Source organism: Podarcis muralis, chromosome 2 (genome assembly GCF_964188315.1).
Source record: "Podarcis muralis chromosome 2, rPodMur119.hap1.1, whole genome shotgun sequence".
NCBI lineage: Eukaryota > Metazoa > Chordata > Lepidosauria > Squamata > Lacertidae > Podarcis > Podarcis muralis.
In genome coordinates this window covers 120,830,433-120,850,740 of record NC_135656.1, presented here as the reverse complement: position 1 = coordinate 120,850,740, position 20,308 = coordinate 120,830,433, and the positions used below count along the sequence as shown (strand labels likewise).

Genomic DNA, 20,308 nt, shown 5'->3' with positions numbered 1-20,308 from the left:
AAATAAATTCCACAAACAGGGTACCACCACTGAGCAGGCCCTGCCATGGGTCAGCACCCTCTGAACACCTCCTGGTGACTGAAGACCTCAACTGCAAATCTCAGGGCCACAGCTGGTTGATACTGAGAAAGGCTTTTTAAAAGATACGCTTGCGAGAAGAAGCGGGGAAAGGAGGAAAAGCCCACTTTCATCAGAAGGCACAGTGTCTTGCACTGGGCACTGATATTATTATTATTATTATTATTATTATTATTATTATTATTATTATTATTATTTGCTGTGGCAGCAGCTAAGCTGCACCAGAACTATTGGAATGGTAAGTTGCAAGATTGTCGCTCCAGCAATATCTAGAGCAATCCCCACCCTGAAGGCTCAGGACCAAAAATGGAAGTAAAACTCAGCAAAACAGAACAAGTTTCTCCAAGTTAACTCCAAGTCCCATAGGCCAACCCAAACAAGCTGAGAAGTTTTGCCCTATGATTGTGCTGATGTTTCACCATAGAGTCTCCCTCCAACCCTCTGTACCTTCAGGGCGTTGTTGAGGAGGGTCCCAGTACTATGGAAGCAGCCGTTCTCTTTCTGCCTGGAAGCCAGAAAGGCCTGAGCGTCGGTGATGTGCTTCTCTTCCACAAAGATGATGGACTTGGTCCGGGCAAAGGATACAAGTGTAAACGCTGTCAGCCTGAAAGTGAGCACAGAGGAGAGTCGATCAAAGCAAGCAAACAAAACCTGTTGCACAAACTGCAGTATGCTTTTTTTGTTCATCATCATCATCATCATCATCATCATCATCATAATTTATACCCTGCCCATCTGGCTGGGCTTCCAACCAAGTATTAAAATACAGTCATACCTCGGGTTACAGATGCTTCAGGTTGTGTTTTTTCAGGTTATGGACCGCCAAAACCAGGAAGTACCGGAACAGGTTACTTCTGGGTTTCGGCAGTCACGCATGCGCACAAGCGCTGAATCGCAACCCACGTGTGCGCAGACATGCAGGGTTGTGAACGCTGCAGGTTGCGAACGTGCATCCTGCACAGATCACGTTTGCAACCCGAGCATCCACTGTACAGTGGTCTGTTAAACATTAAAAGCTTCCCTAAACAGGGCTGCCTTCAGATGTCTTCTAAAAGTCTGGTAGTTGTTGTTCTCTTTGACATCTGGTGGGAGGGCATTCCACAGGGTGGGCGCCACCACCGAGAAGGCCTTCTGCCTGGTTCCCTGTAACCTCACTTCTCGCAGTGAGGGAACGGCCAGAAGGCCCTCGGAGCTGGACCTCAGAGTCCAGGCTGAATGATGGGGGTGGAGACGCTCCTTCAGGTATACTGGACCGAGGCCGTTTAGGGGTTTAAAGGTCAGCACCAACACTTTGAATTGTGCTGGGAAACGTACTGGGAGCCAATGTAGATGCATACTGCTTTCAAGAAGCACAGAATTGGAAGGGACCCCCAGGGTCATCTAGTCCAACCCCCTGCAATGCAGCAATCTCAATTAAAGCATCCCTGGCAGGTAGCCATCTAACCTCTGCTTTAAAACTGCCAATGAAAGAGCACCCACCACCTTTGGAGGGAGTCCATTCCACTGCCCAACAGCTCTTACTGCCAGAAAGTTTCACCTAGTGTTTAGTCAGTGTTTCTTGGGACTTGAAGCCATTGGTTTGAGTCCTACCCTCCAGAGCACAATAAAACGAGCTTGCTCCATCTTCCATGTGACAGCCCTTGAGATATTTGAAGATGGCTATCCTATCTTCTCTCAGTCTCTTTTTTCCAGGCTAAACATACCAAACTTCCTCAAGCGTTCCTCATAAGGGTTGGTTTCTGGATTGCTTTATCCTCTTGGTCACCCTTCTCAGGAGCTCTGCCTGACCAAACTAAGTCTCCTTATATACCGTATTTTTCGCAACATAAGGCGCACTTTTTTCTTTCTAAAAAGTGTTGGGAAAATGCCCAGGAAGGCCACCAGCTTACCAAGACACCGGGGCGTCTCTCTGGTGGTCACCCTCTGGCTGTAAATCTTCCTCAGTCCAGAGAGACCAGTGATAAGTGACCCTTCCCTCCTGAGAGGAGCACACTCCTCTTCTGGCAGCTCATTGCAGAAGAAAGAGACAATCAGTAGTGTCAGGGAACTGCCATCGGCTCAGGGACGAGAGGGGAAAGGGCGGGTGGATTACAGAGAGCCCCCAAAGATTGTGGGAAGCAGCACTTCCTCAGCAGAGGAAGGAAGCCACGCCTCTAGTGAGGAGGAGATGCAGGGCTTGGAGGATGCAAGGTGGTGCCAGGACACCTTGCCTGAGCAAAGCGGGGAGGAGGGAGGTCCCCCGTTACCCAAGCCTTCCTTGCACAGTAGGCTTGCGCGGAGAGAGGGGAGGCGTAGGCTGGGGGTCAAGAGACTGCTCTGCTGGGGAAGATTTAAGGACCGCCCACTCTGAGATTCTGCCAGTGAATGAGCAAGACATGGAATAATAAAGCTTTAGAACAAACCAGTGAGGCATCTTGCCTGATTGCTCTCGAGCAGCCACCCGATACCCTTAACAAGTAGTTATAAACTACTTTATTTCCAGTACATATATACAGAGAACCCACCAGCATGTCTGCTCTCTCTGAGCAGCAGCACAGAACAAACATCACAATCAGAAGTGAAACTAACTTCCAACAATCCTCCAACAGCACTGAGACTTCCTGTCTCACGCTCTCAGACACTCACTTGATATAAACAACCATAGTGCTACTTGCTGAGCAGCTGGTGAGATAGAAATCCCAACAAAAAGTAAGGGGAAATGTCTATGCGTCTTATGGAGCAAATGTGTAGTCCCTGGAGCTGAATTGCCCGGGGCGAAAAGCAGATAATCCTCTTTTTTTTTTTTAAGAGGAAAGTGGGTGTTGAAACAAAGCCGCTGATCAGCAAGCGATCAGGGAGAGAGATAAGAGTCGGTAGCAATAAAGGAGGCTGCCTGGGAGGGGGGAGGTAAAGACAGCGAACTGGCAAGGAGAGGAGACAGGAAGACTAAAGCAATGAGGAGAGAAATTAGAAGAAAAGGAGGAGCAAAAAACTGCTCCAGCAAAGGAAAAGATACTAAGGCAAACAAGAGGGAAGGGGGTGTTGAAAGGAAGCAGCTGATTGGTAAGGGATCGAGAGAGAGATAAGGGAGGCTAGCAATAAAGGGTGCTGCCTAGGAGGGGGGAGGTAAAAGCCCATGGATCCACTGGATTTTTGCATTGGGTCACCCCAAATTCACCATCAGATTGCATAGCATGTCCATGGCTACAGCCTGCACCAAAAAAATCACTCACCCACTGTTGCGTGGGGCCACAATGGCGCAAAAATGTGGTTACAAAGCACAGATCCACATGGATCCTCAGGATTTTTGCATTGGGTCATCCCAAATTCACCATCAAATCACATGTCTGTGGCCACAGCATGAACCACAAAAATCATACACCCACTGTTTCGTTCAGAATATTTTTTCCTTGTTTTTCTCCTCTAAAAACTAGGTGCGTCTTATGGACAGGTGCGTCCTATGGAGCGAAAAATATGGTATATTGCGCTCTTTGATCAGAATCGAATGGACACTTCCAGAGTTAACTCAAAATACATTACAGTGGTACCTCTAGTTGCAGACTCGATCTGTTCTGGGGTGCTGTTTGCACCCCAAAAAGTCCACAACTAGAGCGCCGCTTCTGCGCATGAGCACACATCAAACCCGGAAGTAAACAGTTCTGGGTTTGACACGTTCGTAACCCGAAAAGATGCAACATGAAGCAGATGCAACACAAGTTATGACTGTACCTCTGGTAAATGAACCACTAGAGGGCCATGAATATTTGTGTCCAGGGCTTTTTACACTTGTCTACCCATGTACTATCTGAAACCCAAGGTTGCCGGATGTGATTCCCCCTTCCACAGCTTTCCTACCTCACTACTGCAACTTTTCAGACATCCTGCCAAATCTCACCATACGCACACACACACACACACCGCTGAAATTATGAGCCTGGCACTGTCAATCTCACCAGGTGTTTCCTGGCTCCCAGTTGTTTTGTCCAAAGGTGCTGAAGGAGCCATCAGAGTGCTTGTAGTTCAGCTGCTGCTGGTAGCCTAAAATGGAAGGTGAAATTTTAATTTCATCTGTTGGGATACCTTTGCATCTCACCCTAACTTCAACGGAGGTGTCTCGTTGGGAAGGAAGTGGCAAGGCAACATATTGCTTAATAAAGGTCTTGCGCACTGTTTGAAAGGTCAGGTTTCATGGTTTTCTTTTTCATTCCCCTTTACGCTTATTTGACTTCAAATGATGCCCTGAATTCACAGCCCCCGTGATGAATCTGGCCCCTAGAAATGAAACAACTAATGCTGTAGTTGAAAACGGACGGGTGCTGTTAGTTTTGGGTTTTTTGTTTTTTCTTCTTCCAGTCTTATTATCTTCAGTACTCTACATTTTCACAACGGATTGCATTTTCTTTAAGTCACCTGCCTCGCAAGGTTATTGTGAGGGTGAAGCAGGAAAGAGGAAGCACGCCACCTTGAGCTCCTTTGAGGAAAGGTGGGATATAAAAATAAATGAATAACTGTCAGGGACCGTGCTGAGGAGGGCTGTATAGATTTGGAACAGTGGTTTGCAGAGGGACATACTTCAGAAGGCAGAAGCTGGGAAGTACTGGCTGGGGAACAGCTAGGAGGAGAAGAATCGGGAGGGAGGGAGTTAACAGACTCACTGTCGCTGGAAAGCATTCATCTGCTCAGCCCAAGGTCAAGAAGAGCAGATAAGGTGGCAGCACAGAAAGCACAGTGGTTGCGGGATCAGGTTACAAGACGCGGTAGTGACATGGGTGACTAAGGAGGAAGTGGGTGGAAACCTTAATTGGGAGCACCTTCATTCCTAAGAAATGGATTCTTTGTTCTCTCGCTGTGATCAGTAAAGTTCTAACTGGTAAGAAGACTCCTTTCCCTTTGTTCTGCTTATCTGCTGCCAAAGCTGGGAGAAAGCCAGTTCCCTGAACCTGACAATAACCCTTCAAATAAATGAATAAATAACCCTTCAAAGTTAGCACTTATCTGAATTTTGGAACACAGTTCACCAATCAATGTTTGCAGAAATGCATTATATTTTAATTCCTAGAATTACTATATAATTGTTAATTATATAATTAATTATAAAAATGCTGCCTTGAGTCCTGCCAGGGAAAGGGGAGAGAGAGAGAGAGAGAGAGAGAGAGAGAGAGAGAGAGAGAGAGCGCATAAAAATAAGCTATTATTGAAAACATCATACAAAAAATGCATTGTATTCAGGGAAATCGCTTGCAAAAAAATGCATGCAGTAGTCAAAACTGCCTATAGGTATATTATTTAGAGCAGCAGTTCTCAACCTGTGGGTCCCCAGATGTTGGACTACAACTCCCATCATCCCCGAGCTCTGGCCTTGCTAGCTAGGGGTGATGGGAGTTGTAGTTCAACAACATCTGGGGAGCCACAGGTTGAGAAAGGCTGATTTAGAGACATTCACATGAAAAGGCTGACAATTTTTTAATGATGAGCGAGAGCGAGAGAGCGCAAATTGTTGCAAAATATATAGAACTGAATTTTAGATTGGGAAAATGAGAAAGTGACAGAAGCTGCCAGATACTTCATTCCCTGCCCACCCCAAAGCTCAAAAGGAAGACAAGAAGAGTAGAATTTTCCCCGCAGAGCTACGAGTCTTCCTCACCAGCCACTAAGTATCCGATGGCCTTGGACTTGACCTCTCCCGTCAGCTGCCCTGTGTTATTCAGGTACTGCAGGATGTAGATGTTGGGGACAAAGCGGGCCATGTTCTGTTCCCCACAGCCGTAGGGCAGCTGGAGAAGCTGGTGGATGTTCTCTATGACTGTTCCCATGATGTCTCCTGGGATGCGGTACGAGAAGGGGAGGTGAGGGAGAGAAAGAGAGGGGGGGGAAGATCAGGCCACATTTTGGAGCTTTGGTGAGCATTTGCTTGAGTGGCGGTTTAGGCATTGCGTAGGCAAAGTCTTGGTCAGATTGGAGGTTGTAGCCTCTGCCTGCCCCTCTGAAAAAGCGGTTATCCCATTAAAGGGATCTAGGAGAGATGCTTCTGTCTCGACGTCCAGAAGGGGACTAGGGCCACAGCACTCCCCAGATGCAAACCAGGGTCAGGAACTGCCTCACTTATGGTTCATCCCAAATTTAAGTCCTTCCGACAGGCTGGTCAGAAGTGGGTGCCTATACCAAACCTCTTACACCTGTAGCCGATAAAACTTGCCCCGATTTGACTGCCGTGTCTCGTTATTCATTGAATTCAGGCAGTCCATAGGGCAGGGGGTGCTTGGGCGTGCAAGGAGAGGAGACAGAAGATCCAGGCACCATTTGGAATTGGGAAGAAAGCTACGTTTCTGAGCACAATTCAAAGTGTTGGTGTTGACCTTTAAAGCCCTAAACGGCCTTGGCCCAGTAGACCTGAAGGAGCGTCTCCACCCCCATCATTCTGCCCGGACACTGATGTCCAGCACCGAGGGCCTCCTGGCGGGTCCCTCACTGAGAGAAGCAAAGCTACAGGGAAGCAGGCAGAGGGCCTTCTTGGTAGTGGTGCCCTCCCTGTGGAACGCCCTCCCACCAGATGTCAAAGAGATAAACAACTACCTGACATTTAGAAGACATCTGAAGGCAGCCCTGTTCAGGGAAATTTTTAATGTGTGACATCTTTGTTGGAAGCTGCCCATAGTGGCTGGGGAAACCCAGCCAGATGGGTGGGGTACAAATAATAAATTATTATTATTATTATTATTATTATTATTATTATTATTATTATTTACTGGCAAGTGGAATTGTGCAGAGAGCTCCCATCCAGGCTTCCAGCAAGCCCCTTTTCAAGACACTTCACTCCATTTGCCATCCACCACTCCCCCCCCCCCATTTTCTCCCACCCGCCTATCCACCCTAACAGACACTCAGGGTGCTTCCAGTCTGTCTCTTCATTGAACATCCACATGTTGATTTGATTTCAGGGAGGTTAGGTGATCTTGGCCATTGAACGAGCATTTGTCCTGATTTGTTTTCGGGGAGGTTAGATTATGCTGCATCAAAGCAGTTGTCATCCTGTGCTTTCCAGTGCTTCACTTTTATTTATCGCAAATAAGTCTGATCTTTTGGGGAACTAGGTTTGCTGCACAAGAGACCTATCAATCACAGCAACCTGAGTTTGAAGGTAAGTGTTTGAATCCCACCAGAAACTAGTATAGAGGCACCCTCAGTGTTACACAACCTTTGAGCATGCTCAGTCCTCCTTGGGCCTGTTTTTTTGGGGGGGAGGGGGTTTTACAAGAGTAACCGGAACCCTAGCATGGGCCCTTCCAAGGTTGCCCCACTTACCCAGTGCACAGACTGAAGCCCTGGCTGAGCCCTCCACCACATTGGCTGGCAGTGCTAAAGCTATAGGTGCTGATGATTGTGACTTTTCTGCAAGCAGGAGAGAAAGAGAGAGTTTTGATCATGCTTTTGCCCATCAATCTCATGGGCAGTTTCTGAAAGACCATGAAATGCCCCTTACAGATGCTCCAGCTTCTTCTTCTTCAATGGAGTATCCAACTGATCGGGATAGAAGGCCGTGTGAAGTATAACTGGTTTAATTGACACAGAAATGAAAAAATGGCTAAATGTATATTGCTGAAGGTTTAACATGGAGATCTTCCATAGGGCTCTATTAAAATCAAGGAGAGCACTCTGAGCTCTTGCTGAGTAGATAACTAACTAACTAACTAACTAACTAACTAACTAACTAACTAACTAACTGATTTTTGTTCTCTGGTAGCTAACATGTGTGTGTTGTAACCTTAGATCATGTGATGAAGGTATTGGGTTGCAAATCTCCGTTTTGAAGGGAGTTGCCTTTGTGTCTTTTACCTCAAGGCTTTGTGAAGTAAGGACATGTAAAAATCCCTCTCTGACTGAGAGAAAAACAGCTCCAGGCAAAAAAATGGATGCTGTGGGAAGAGAAAGACCTCTGCTTCTAGGTCTGTTTGAATTATTGTATATTTTGTAAGATGCAGAACCTGTGCTGGACAGCACAAGACATTGTATGGATATTTGGATTGTATTTTTGATGCTTATGTTCTGTTTCTGAAGATTTTGGAAAGTAAAAATTTTTAAAATGTTCTTATGGGCCTGGACAATGATTTCTTCCAAAAGGAGTCACAGTATTAATATCTGCAACAGGCTGTAGATCAGCTTTGGTATTGTCATCTCACCAATAGTGTGAGCTTTCTGCAGAAGGCCCTACCACCAGGTACTTACCAGCTGGACACAAGAGGCTGCTGAAGACCACGTCTTTCTCAATCCCTTCAGGCTTTGTGGAGACAGAATGGGAAAGGGGAAAGGTTAGAATGAGAGACTCTGAGGAGATAACGAAAATAGTTAATGCCTACCGTGAGAAGGAAATAAGATCTAAATTTGAAGAATAAATGAATGCATTGTGTGAGGGGAGTAGGGGACAGGCCTCATCTACACCATACATCATGCACCTTTAAAGAGTCATGGCTTCACCCAAAGGATACCAGAAACTATAGGTTGTGAGGGACTCTGCTGAGAGTTGTGAGGAGTTCTACTCCCCTTGTTGTTGTTTGTTGTTGTTGTTGTTGTTTAGTCGTTTAGTCATGTCCGACTCTTCGTGACCCCATGGACCAGAGCTCGCCAGGCCCTCCTGTTTTCCACTGCCTCCCGCAGTTTGTTCAAACTCATGCTGGTAGCTTTGAGAACACTGTCCAACCATCTCGTGCTCTGTCGTCCCCTTCTCCTTGTGCCCTCCATCTTTCCCAACATCAGGGTCTTTTCCAGGGAGTCTTCTCTTCTCATGAGGTGGCCAAAGTCTTGGAGCCTCAGCTTCACAATCTGTCCTTCCAGTGAGCACCCAGGGCTAAGTTCCTTAAGAATGGATGCATTTGATCATCTTGCAGTCCATGGGACTCTCAAGAGTCTGCTCCACCACCATAATTCAAAAGCATCAATTCTTCGGCGATCAGCCTTCTTTATGGTCCAGCTCTCACTTCCATACATTACTACTGGGAAAACCATGGCTTTAACTATACGGACCTTTGTTGGCAAGGTGATGTCTCTGCTTTTTAATATGCTGCTTCATGGATCACTGCCTTGCCGTGGTGAAGGGGCTTGAATAATTCAGAGAAGCTATGAGCTATGCTGTGCAGGGTCACCCAAGATGGACAGGTCATAGTGGAGAGTTTTGACCAAACGTGATCCAGCTGGAGCAGGAACCGGCAAGCCACTCCAGTATCCCTGCCAAGAAAACTCCATGGACAAAGACTACTCCCCTTACAAAGCTACAATTCCCAGACTCTCCTAGGAAAAGGAATTGATTATTAAACCACAATGGGAATTGTAGCTTTGCAAGGGGAATAGGGGTCTCAGCATCCTCTCAGCCTAACCAGCTACAGCTCTTCTAATTATTTGGAGCTGTTTATAGTGGCATCATAGCATTTTAAATGTATGGTGTGAATGTGGCCAGGGCCCATTGAAGTTAATGGACATGACCAAACCTGTGTTCATTAACTGTAATAGGTTTTCTCTAATTAGGAGTTAGTTGGGTATAATCCATTCAATTTAAGGGTTATTTTCAATGATCCATCTGCACAAGGATTTCTCTTTGTGCAATATAATATTCTTCCCCTCTCCTCTCCCAGTGTGCCTGCTAAATCCACCCAGAGCAGATTTGGGGATGGAGCAGAAGAGGGGGAGGGATAATCTCATTGCACTAATGACATTCCCATTGCACCTGTGCAACTCTTTAGTTGAACACTATACTGCCTTAAGCATCAAAAGGAGGTTGCAACCATCGTTGCTCAAGTCCTTGGCTGTATGATCATACAATCACAGAATTGTAGAGTTGGAAGGGACTCTGAGGCTGATCTAGTCCTTAGAGACAGTGTGGTGTAGTGATTAAGAGCCGTAGTCTCGTAATCTGGTGAACCAGGTTCACGTCTCCGCTCCTCCACATGCAGCTGCTGGGTGACCTTGGGCCAGTCACACTTCTTTGAAATCTCTCAGCCTCACTCACCTCACAGAGTGTTTGTTGTGGGGGAGGAAGGGAAAGGAGAATGTTAGCCGCTTTGAGACTCCTTTGGGCAGTGATAAAGTGGGATATCAAATCCAAACTCTCTTCTTCTAGTCCAACCCCCAGCAAGCTGGGATCTCAGCTAAAGCATCCATGGCAGATGGCCATCCAGCCTCTGCTTAAAAACCTCCACGGAAAGAGAGTCAATCATCTCCCAAGGCAGCCAATGTGTGCTCTTGGAAGACATGGAGGGTAACCTCCTGCAGCAGGACTTTGCCGTCTTTAAGGTGTCGTTTTCCCAGCATAAATATGTGCAATTACATGCATGCAAGCCCCCACCATCACTGAGATTAAAGCAACTCTCCTACCTCCACTAAAACAGATTTGATCACAGTGTCCTGCTGTTCTTGGATATTCGCCACCTCTATTGCATTCCCACAGGGCTGGGCCTTGGCACTGATGGTGAAGTTCACTTCCCCTAGAACGAAAATGTCCATCTTGTCATCCTGCCCATTTCTCTCTCTCTCTCTCTCTCTCTCTCTCTCTCTCTCTCTCTCTCTCTCTCTCTCTCTTTCTGTAGCCTTTTCTTCTCCTCAAGCCATTTATGGAGCTATTTAGCATCAGCTGTCTTAAAATATTCCTAGGCAACTATTGAAGACTTCCTGATACCAACACTGTTTTTAACGAAAGGGCTGGACTTGCGTTTTTTAATTGTAATTATCCATATGTTTTATGAATGTTTTATATATGTAATGAGGGACGCGGGTGGCGCTGTGAGTTAAACCACAGAGCCTAGGACTTGCCGATCAGAAGGTTGGTGGTTTGAATCCCTGCGACGGGGTGAGCTCCCGTTGCTCGGTCCCAGCTTCTGCCAACCTAACGGTTCAAAAGCACGTCAAAATGCAAGTAAATAAATAGGTACCACTCCGGCGGGAAGGTAAATGGCGTTTCTGTGCGCTGCTCTGGTTTGCCATAAGCTGCTTAGTCATGCTGGCCACATGACCTGGAAGCTGTATGCCGGCTCCCTCGGCCAATAATGCGAGATGAGCGCTGCAACCCCAGAGTCGTTCACATCTGGACCTAATGGTCAGGGGTCGTGACCCAGTGACTCTGGGCAGCTTCCAACCGAATATTAAAAACAATACAGCGTCAGACATTAAAAACTTCCCTAAACAGGGCCGGCTTCAGTTGTCTTTTAAAAGTTAAATAGTTTGTTGCCTTGACATCTTCTGGAAGGGCGTTCCACAGTGCGGGCACCACCACCAAGAAGGCCCTCTGCCTGGTTCCTTGTAACCTCACTTCTCGCAGCGAGGGAACCACCAGAAGGCCCTTGGCACTGGACCTCAGTGTTAAGAACCGTTTCAGGTTAAGAACGGACCTCTGGAACAAATTAAGTTCTTCACCCGAGGTACCACTGTACTCTGCTTTAGGCATAATGTCCCCTCCATCCACCTATATCCCTGATCCAAGGTGAAGGAAGATGGTCTTCCTACCACATGAGGATGGGACAGGCTTGCTCCTCTTCCTCTCACCCTCACCACCACCACCCCATCACCCCGTCCACCAAATCCAAGATGTGATGCGTTGCTGCTTACCCAGAGACTTGGGCGTCACCAACCAGGAGATGGTTTTCCTCCCATTTTCAGGCAGACAAGAAGGTGCCTCTTCCTCCACAGGGATGGCCTCAAAGTCAGGGGATGGAGCCAGAGACATGGTGACCTGTCCATGAGCAGAGAGAAGTTACGGTGGGAAGGAAGCAGAACACCACAAACAGAATTCAAAGGAGGAGCAGGAAGAGATCAAGGTGACACTCGGAAAGCCATGAGAGATGTCAGATGACCCATAAGGTCTCAGAGTGGATTACAGCATTAGAAATGACATTAAAAAACAATTTGAAACCACTTAGAGCCATAAAAACAAGGTGGGTCCTAAAAGCTGCCCAGAAGCCTGGGCAAAGGGCTGCATCTTCCCTGTACTTCAAAAGCTGTACAATGAAGGAGGCAGGCACAACTCTGTGTTTTAGATCTTGAAGGTCATTGTAGCGATCACAAAGGGTCCCCGGACGTTTAATGGTCTATTGATCCCTGTGCCACCACTGTGCTCACTTCCCCGCTGCCACCAACCAGTTACTCTCTGGTAAAACACTGAGTCCAGTCAGTTGTTAAAAGTGAACCAAAAAACAAGTTTATTTTGCAAACATTAACAAGTTTATGGTTTCTCAGATAATATTCCTGTCAGTATCTTAACTTTAGTTTCTTTACCGGCCTATACCTTCCTAATACCATCTGACTGATTATCTCAACTGTTTGACTGACTCCTCTTAACAAATTCTCTCACTCTCTCACACCAGACTAGCCCAAGATAACAGATTTGGCTGGCATGCGTATCTGTGGTACGAGAAGGTTAAAGTACATAGAGCTTTCCTAAACCATGTAGTAAGGAAAGTGGTTTATGAAGTATGGGGAAAATAAATTTTAAAAATATTAGAACAAAAAACACCACGGTGGCTTTCCCCACTGGAGGCAATATCTCTGGGTGGAAAATAAACATGAGAAATGACTGGGCATCTTTTAAAGAACTATTAATGGAAGCAGATCATGAGTTGAAACTAAAGAGGTTTGAAGATATAAGAGGGGATTACTACCTGATTGGTTACAATACCATCAACTTAATGATATATTTAAGATGGACAAAAAGAAAGGTTTCTTTAGTGAAACCTCTAAATTTAAAAAGGAGCTGATAGAAAATAAGACTAAATTACTTTCAAAAATGTATAAATTATTATTAGAATGGCATACGAAAGGCGAACAGGTCAAATATGTAATGATACACTGGGTGAGTTATTATGGATATAATATACAATTAGGGAAGCGGTTGGCGCTGTGGTCTAAACCACAGAGCCTGGGGCTTGCCGATCAGAAGGTTGACTGTTCGAATCCCAGTGACGGGGTGAGCTCCTGTTGCTCAGTCCCTGCTCCTGCCAACCTAGCAGTTCAAAAGCACGTCAAAGTGCAAGTAGATAAATAGGTACAGTGGTGCCTCGCAAGACAAAAAGAATCCGTTCCGCGAGTCTCTTCGTCTTGCGGTTTTTTCGTCTTGCGAAGCAAGCTCATTAGCGGCTTAGCGGATTAGCGCTATTAGCGGCTTAGCGGGCTTAGCGGATCAGCTGATAAGCGGCTTAGCGGCTTAGCGGCTTAGCGGATCAGCTGTTAAGCGGCTTAGCGGATCAGCTGATAAGCGGCTTAGCGACCAGCTGTTAAGCGGCTTAGCGGCTTAGCGGATCAGCTGTTAAGCGGCTTAGCGAATCAGCTGTTAAGCAGCTTAGCGGCTTAGTGGATCAGCTGATAAGCGGCTTAGCGGCTTGGGGAAAAGGGGGGGAAACCCTGCAGGAACTCGCAAGACATTTTCGTCTTGCGAAGCAAGCCCATAGGAAATTCGTTTTGCGAAGCACCTCCAAAACGGAAAACCCTTTCGTCTAGCGGGTTTTCCGTCTTGCGAGGCATTCGTCTTGCGGGGCACCACTGTACCGCTCTGGCGGGAAGGTAAAGGTGTTTCCGTGCGCTGCTCTGGTTCGCCAGAAGCTGCTTAGTCATGCTGGTCACATGACCCAGAAGCTGTCTGCGGACAAACGCCGGCTCCCTCAGCCTATAGAGTGAGATAAGTGCGCAACCCCAGAGTCGTCCACAACTGGACCTAACGGTCAGGGGTACCTTTACCTTTACCTGTACAATCAGCAGCATGGAAGAGGTTATGGAATTGGGATTTAAAGCTTACAGCATGCTATTCTTTGAAAGAAAATTATATGAAAATGATGTACTGATGGTATTTAATTCCTATGTGCTGGAAATGTAAGGAAAAAGAAGGCACCTTCTATCATATGTGGTGGACTTGTAGTAAAAGTAGTAAATGAATTTTGGGAGATGATATACAATGAATTTTTTTAAAAAAATGTTTAAAATAGCATTTTCTAAAAAACCAGAAGATTTTCTTTTAGGAAATGTAGGTGCCGATATTCCAAGTGACTGGAAGAGACTTTTCATGCATAGGACTACTGCCTGGACGCTATTAGCCCAGAGATGGAAAGAAGGCACAGTCCCTACTAGAGAAGAATGGCAGATTAAACTGATGGACTATGCAGAAATGGCAAAACTGATTGGAAGAATTAGGAATCAGGAAGATGAAAATTTCAAAAAGGAAAGGGGAAAATACGTAATTTACCTAAAAAAATCATTATAAACAATCAAAATTATTAGGAGGACTGGAATGATGTTTGCACTCAAACGCTGGACTATGGTTTTATCGGAGATTTAATAGAACTGGATTAACAGGGAAGATGCAAGAGAAAAAGTTAACATAAGGACCCACAAAAGGGAGGGGTGAGTCCAAGGGAACTTATGGAAATTGTTTTATTAGTTTGCTTGTTGATTGTTTGTAAAGGAGCGTCTCCACTCCGTCGGTCCAGTGCCGAGGGCCTTCTGGCGGTTCCCTCACTGCGAGAAGCCAAGTTACAGGGAAACAGACAGAGGGCCTTCTCGGTGGTGGCACCCGCCCTGTGGAACGCCCTCCCACCAGATGTCAAAGAGAACAACAACTACCAGACTTTTAGCAGACATCTGAAGGCAGCCCTCTTTAGGGAAATTTTTAATGTTTAACAGACTACTTTATTTTAGTATTTTGTTGGAAGCTGCCCAGAGTGGCTGGGGAAGCCCAGTCAGATGGGTGGGGTATACATAAATTATTATTATTATTATTATTATTATTATTAAATAAATAAATCTATATTTTTTTAAAAAAAAACCCTCCACATTACAACCACAATTATTATTGTATATTTTATGCCCACAAGATCCCAATCCTATGCCAAGGAAAGAGGAAAGAGGGTCCCCCCCCCCCAAAATCGGGAGACAAGTTTGGGCATTCCTCACCTTCATCATGTTTTTCTGGTAGGAGAAGGCAGTGGCCTTCATCGTGAATGCTTCACCCCTCACCACAGAGTAGGGCAGGGTGACCTCAGTGAAGAACAACTGGAAGGCGTTGACGGTGGCGACCGGGGCAATGCCAATGCCATGGTCTGACGACAAGCAGAAAGCTCCAACTTGCCATTCCGTGATGGTGTCCGGTATGGTCACAGGCATAATCACTTCTCCTGGAACGATGCCACCCTCTTTCTCTGAGTGGCCAAAGAGGTCCCCTGTACCTGAGTAATCGCCGCTGAAGGACACAGGTGAACAAAAGAGAGGGGGGAGTTAGTGTGGATCACAACAGCGCCTTTCAACAAGCGGTTGGGGTGGGTGGGAGAACTCAAGTAGCCTCCCTGGAGGGGTTTACCGCTGCAAGAGAGCCAGGGTGCTGTTGGGGGTACCGTGTCAGACTAATGTAGTGGGAATTATAGTACAGTCATAACTCGGGTTAAAGTAGCTTCAGGTTGAGCATTTTCAGGTTGCGTTCCGTGGCGACCCGAAAGTAATGGAATGGGTTACTTCTGGGTTTCGCCGCTCGCGCATGCGCAGACGCTCAGAATGGCGTCACGCGCATGCGCAGAAGTGGCAAATCACGACCCGCAGACGCGGGTTGCGTTCTGCTCAGGATGCGAACGGGGTTCTGGAACGGACCCCATTCGCATCCAGAGGTACCACTGTATATGCTTTGATGGAGAACCTATATGAAGTGGGGGGTTTTCTGGTGGAATTCGCCGGAACACAGTTCCACCACCTTTTCTTTGGGAAGGAGGCTCTCAGACCCCGACAGAGCATCACCCCTCAGGCTTGGGGAAGGAGGCGTAAGCCCGAGTACGTTGGACGGTGTGATCCTGCAGTGAAAATAGGCATGCCCTAGGGTGGCAACATGGGAACGGGGCCTTCTCTGCAGTGGCCCCCTGTCTGCGGAATGCTCTCCCCAGGGAGGTTCGTCTGGCACCTTCATTATACATCTTCAAGAGCCAGGCAAAAGCATTCCTCTTTGGCTGATTGACATATTGATGGTGTCTTAGTAGCTAAAGAACTAGTCTAATAGCTGATTGACATCCAATGCCCTTTTAAAAGTGTTGGGGAGGGGGTTTCTGTATTTCGATTTTTATGTTGTGAACCTCCCTGAGGCCTGCGGGTCCTAACCCTGAAAACCTCTTTCCTACGCCCCCTGTCACATCACTTGTCCCCATCTCTCCCCAAGGCTCAAAGAGGGGTTGCTAATGGAAGGCGAGGCTCCACCTACATCTTCCTCACAAACTTCCTCACATGGAGCCGAGCCATTTCGGTGGGTCTGCCTGGCTCTCCAGAGACTCGGACCACCGCCGTGCCTGACCGTCCGCTGAGTCCGCTCACGGCGGTTCCTTCGACAGTAGGGGAGCCAGGGAACTCGGGCTCAAAGCCACATTTGGTCGCAGCCAGAATCGGGCGGCCACCCGGACTCTGGTACTGGCCCTCGGCGGTCCAGCAGGGTTTCCAAGCACCCAGCTTATTTAAAAGACTATGTTCACCGGACAAACTGCACATGTAAAGCTGTATGGTGAATAGGGTCAATTAATATGTTTATGTGCCTTACTGAAACCAATAAGGGCATTGCTGTATATAACGGAACCACTATGATTGTAACTAATGCCTTATCTCGGTGGGGAGGGGTGTTATGTATTGAAGTTCTCACCCTGGCCACCAGGGGTATTGTGTATATAGTTTTCACTCAGGTCCACATCAGTTAATTTAGGCGGGAAACCCTGGGTGGTTGTTGTTAAAATGTTGACAGCCGGCTGCCTATAAAAGCAGGCCGGCTGAGCTGTTTGCTGTTCAGTTCAGCTCCAGCTTACTATAAAGAACCACTTGGAGAAATCTCTGTGTCGTCTGCTTTGTCAACCCACTACTTAATACCACTTACTCCAATACGACCAGTTGCCACAGCCACGTCTCAGGGAAGAAACTCCTGGCAGGCTTCGTAGCTTCAGGGGAATCGAGGAAGACACCACCAGCACCAGCACCACTACTAATATACGCCACCGGCTGGGCATATCTTGACTCATAGCCAGCTTGAGGTTCATAGGAAGCTAAGAGGAGAGGATATTATTTACATTATTAATTGGTGTCAAAACACATTGCCAGACTTTCAGGGGGAAATTGCCCACAGCTATCCACTCAAGCTCTGTTCCGACTTCTGAACTGTGCAGTGACTTGCGCACGCTTATTGTCGCTATAAAGCACCGGAGGCATTCTCCCTACTCAGTCATGTTGGCCATTCAGCTCTGTGCCACTACTTAGCGCCTACCCCCCAGTGTTAAAATAAAAATTAAGAAAAAACTAACAAAACGATCAGTACAATGGTACCTTGATTTTCGAGCATCTCGGAAGCTGAACGTTTCGGTTTTCGAACGCCGAGAACCAAGAAGTAAACGCGTCCATTTTTGAACGTGCCTTGGAAGTCGAATGGATTCCGCTGAGTGCTTTTCCCTCAATTTTCTCAATTGAAATTGCAGACCACCCTTTGCGTCTCAGTTTTCGAACGGTCTTCCAGAATGGATTACATTGGAAAACCGAGGTACCACTGTACCGCTACTGATAATGATCAATTATTTAATTTATAATTCATACTGCTTATTCATTGTAATGAATGTTGTTATTTTGATTTAATTTATTGCCTACCCTTCACCCTAAGATCCCGGAAGGTTATGAAAACATGTTAGTGTATGCGTGAAGCACTTTAAACAGCCATAGTGCCGCCACCCCACCCCACAGCCTCCTGGGAAGTGTAGTTTGTTAAGCATTCTGAGAGTTGTTAAAGGTAAAGGTACCCCTGCCCGTACGGGCCAGTCTTGACAGACTCTAGGGTTGTGCGCCCATCTCACTCTATAGGCCGGGAGCCAGCGCTGTCCGGAGACACTTCCGGGTCACGTGGCCAGCGTGACAAAGCTGCATCTGGCGAGCCAGCGCAGCACACGGAAACGCCGTTTACCTTCCCGCTAGTAAGCGGTCCCTATTTATCTACTTGCACCCGGGGGTGCTTTCGAACTGCTAGGTTGGCAGGCGCTGGGACCGAGCGGGAGCGCACCCCGCCGCGGGGATTCGAACCGCCGACCTTTCGATCGGCAAGCCCTAGGTGCTGAGGCTTTTACCCACAGCGCCACCCGCGTCCCTATCTGAGAGTTGTTAGGAGATCCTTATTCCCCTCGCAGAGCTTCCCAGTGTTCCATGCGAAGAGGAGTTTACTGTTACATCCCCCTCCCTGTGAACTGTATCTCTGCGTGGGGAATAGGGGACACCTCTCAGCACCCTTAGCAAGCTACAGTTAAAATATATACAACGAAAACTTTAAATCTGGAAAGCAGTGATAGAAACGGCAAGGTGATCATTCAGAGATCCTGGTCTCAAGCTGTGCAGGGCTTTACATAGCAAGACCAGTGTATTTTCATCATCTTTGCAGTTCGGCCCCCTCATCCCAGTGCCAGTTCTTACTCTGTCTTTGGCCTTGGCATATCTGAGGCTTGTGTATCTTGGTGCTCGTGAAAACTTTCAAGCCAAAGTCCTGTAAAAAAAGCCAAGGAGCTATTATGAAACATTTTATAGCGCATAGACGGGGTGGGGGTGGGAATTTTGTACATCAAAAGGTTTGATCTATGTGGAGTCATGGTGAAAAGGTAAAGGGACCCCTAATCATTAGGTCCAGTCGTGGCCGACTCTGGGGTTGCGGCACTCATTTCGCTTTACTGGCCAAGGGAGCCGGCGTACAGCTTCCGGGTCATGTGGCCAGCATGACTAATCCGATTCTGGCGAACCAGAGCTGCGCACGGAAACACTGCTTACCTTTCCGCCAGAGCGGTACCTATTTATCTACTTGCACTTTGACGTGCTTTCGAACTGCTAGGTAGGCAGGAGCAGGGACCGAGCAACGGGAGCTCACCCCATTGCGGGGATTCGAACCGCCAACCTTCTGATCGGCAAGCCCTAGGCTCTGTGGTTCAACCCACAGTGCCACCCACGTCCCTCAGAGGCATGGTAGTGAGGTGGAATTCTGACTCGCTCTTTCTCTCTTTCTAGCTAGCTAGAAAGTCCAGTGCTTTGCCACAGTCATTGAAATGTTTTGAGTAGGAAAAAACCCAACCCCAGAAGTGGCAATACATTGTTGTTGTTGTTTAGTCGTTTAGTCGTGTCCGACTCTTCGTGACCCCATGGACCAGAGCACGCCAGGCACCTCTGTCCTCCACTGCCTCCCGCAGTTTGGTCAAACTCATGCTGGTAGCTTCGACAACACTGTCCAACCATCTTGTCCTCTGTCGTCCCCTTCTCCTTGTGCCCTCCATCTTTCCCAACATCAGGGTCTTTTCCAAGGAGTCTTCTCTTCTCATGAGGTGGCCAAAGTATTGGAGCCTCAGCTTCAGGATCTGTCCTTCCAGTGAGCACTCAGGGCTGATTTCCTTAAGAATGGATAGGTTTGATCTTCTTGCAGTCCATGGGACTCTCAAGAGTCTCCTCCACCACCATAATTCAAAAGCATCCATTCTTTGGCGATCAGCCTTCTTTATGGTCCAGCTCTCACTTCCATACATCACTACTTGGAAAACTATAGCTTTAACTATATGAACCTTTGTCGGCAAGGTGATGTTTCAGCGTTCAAATTCCGAAACGTTTGTCAACGGAGACAATCAGAAACCAAGGTACCACTGTATTTCAGTGACCTTTAGTGCTTACCTTGAGAATTTCATAGGCGTCCCCTTCACCGTAAGTATAAGAATCAGGGTTGTAGCGGATGCCATTCACAATAATTGTTTTCCTTGTCACACAGGGACGAGTGTTCATTTCGTTCAAATGAGGGTTATCATGTGGATAGCCTTTGAGGTTCTTCACAGGAAGCAAGTCATAAATCTGAAAATGAAGTAGTCACAATTCAGCATGACCCAAAATGCTCTGATACTTCTGATACTGGTGGTCATCCCCCAGTCCTTTATACCCAGCACATGTCCTATCTAGGGAGGAAAGGGGGAAATTCTACACTAATTGCCAAATTGTGTAGATACATAATTCTACACTATTGCCAAATTGATTCCAGGTGCCACCATCTATTGCTGACTTTTCGCTCCATGTTTTCCTACACATTTTCAAAAGTGGAAATGCTCTTCGGTTCTACTCATCCCTCATCCTCAGCTCATCTTATAATCAGAATAATGCTTTGCCTTTTTATATAGAACCTACAGTGCAATCTTGGACACGTCTATTCAGATTTCAGTCGCACTAAGTTCATGGGGACTTACTCCCAGGTAAGAGCACCTTAGGGTGTTCA

The 20,308-nt window shown here is 47.0% G+C and overlaps 1 protein-coding gene across 1 annotated transcript in view; it reads right to left on the bottom strand.

The window, feature by feature from the left end:
- Positions 1-20,308, bottom strand: part of LOC114592448 (alpha-2-macroglobulin-like) — a 63,616-nt gene that overhangs the window by 17,673 nt on the left and 25,635 nt on the right. Inside the window, exons 16-26 of the mRNA XM_028720577.2 lie at positions 19,720-19,893; positions 18,487-18,556; positions 16,919-17,084; positions 14,977-15,262; positions 11,647-11,770; positions 10,420-10,529; positions 8,281-8,332; positions 7,360-7,446; positions 5,702-5,878; positions 4,011-4,095; positions 526-682 (exon numbers count right to left, since the gene is read on the bottom strand). Of these exons, the coding sequence (XP_028576410.2) occupies positions 526-682; positions 4,011-4,095; positions 5,702-5,878; positions 7,360-7,446; positions 8,281-8,332; positions 10,420-10,529; positions 11,647-11,770; positions 14,977-15,262; positions 16,919-17,084; positions 18,487-18,556; positions 19,720-19,893 (1,488 nt within the window). The remainder of the gene's footprint in view (positions 1-525; positions 683-4,010; positions 4,096-5,701; positions 5,879-7,359; positions 7,447-8,280; positions 8,333-10,419; positions 10,530-11,646; positions 11,771-14,976; positions 15,263-16,918; positions 17,085-18,486; positions 18,557-19,719; positions 19,894-20,308) is intronic.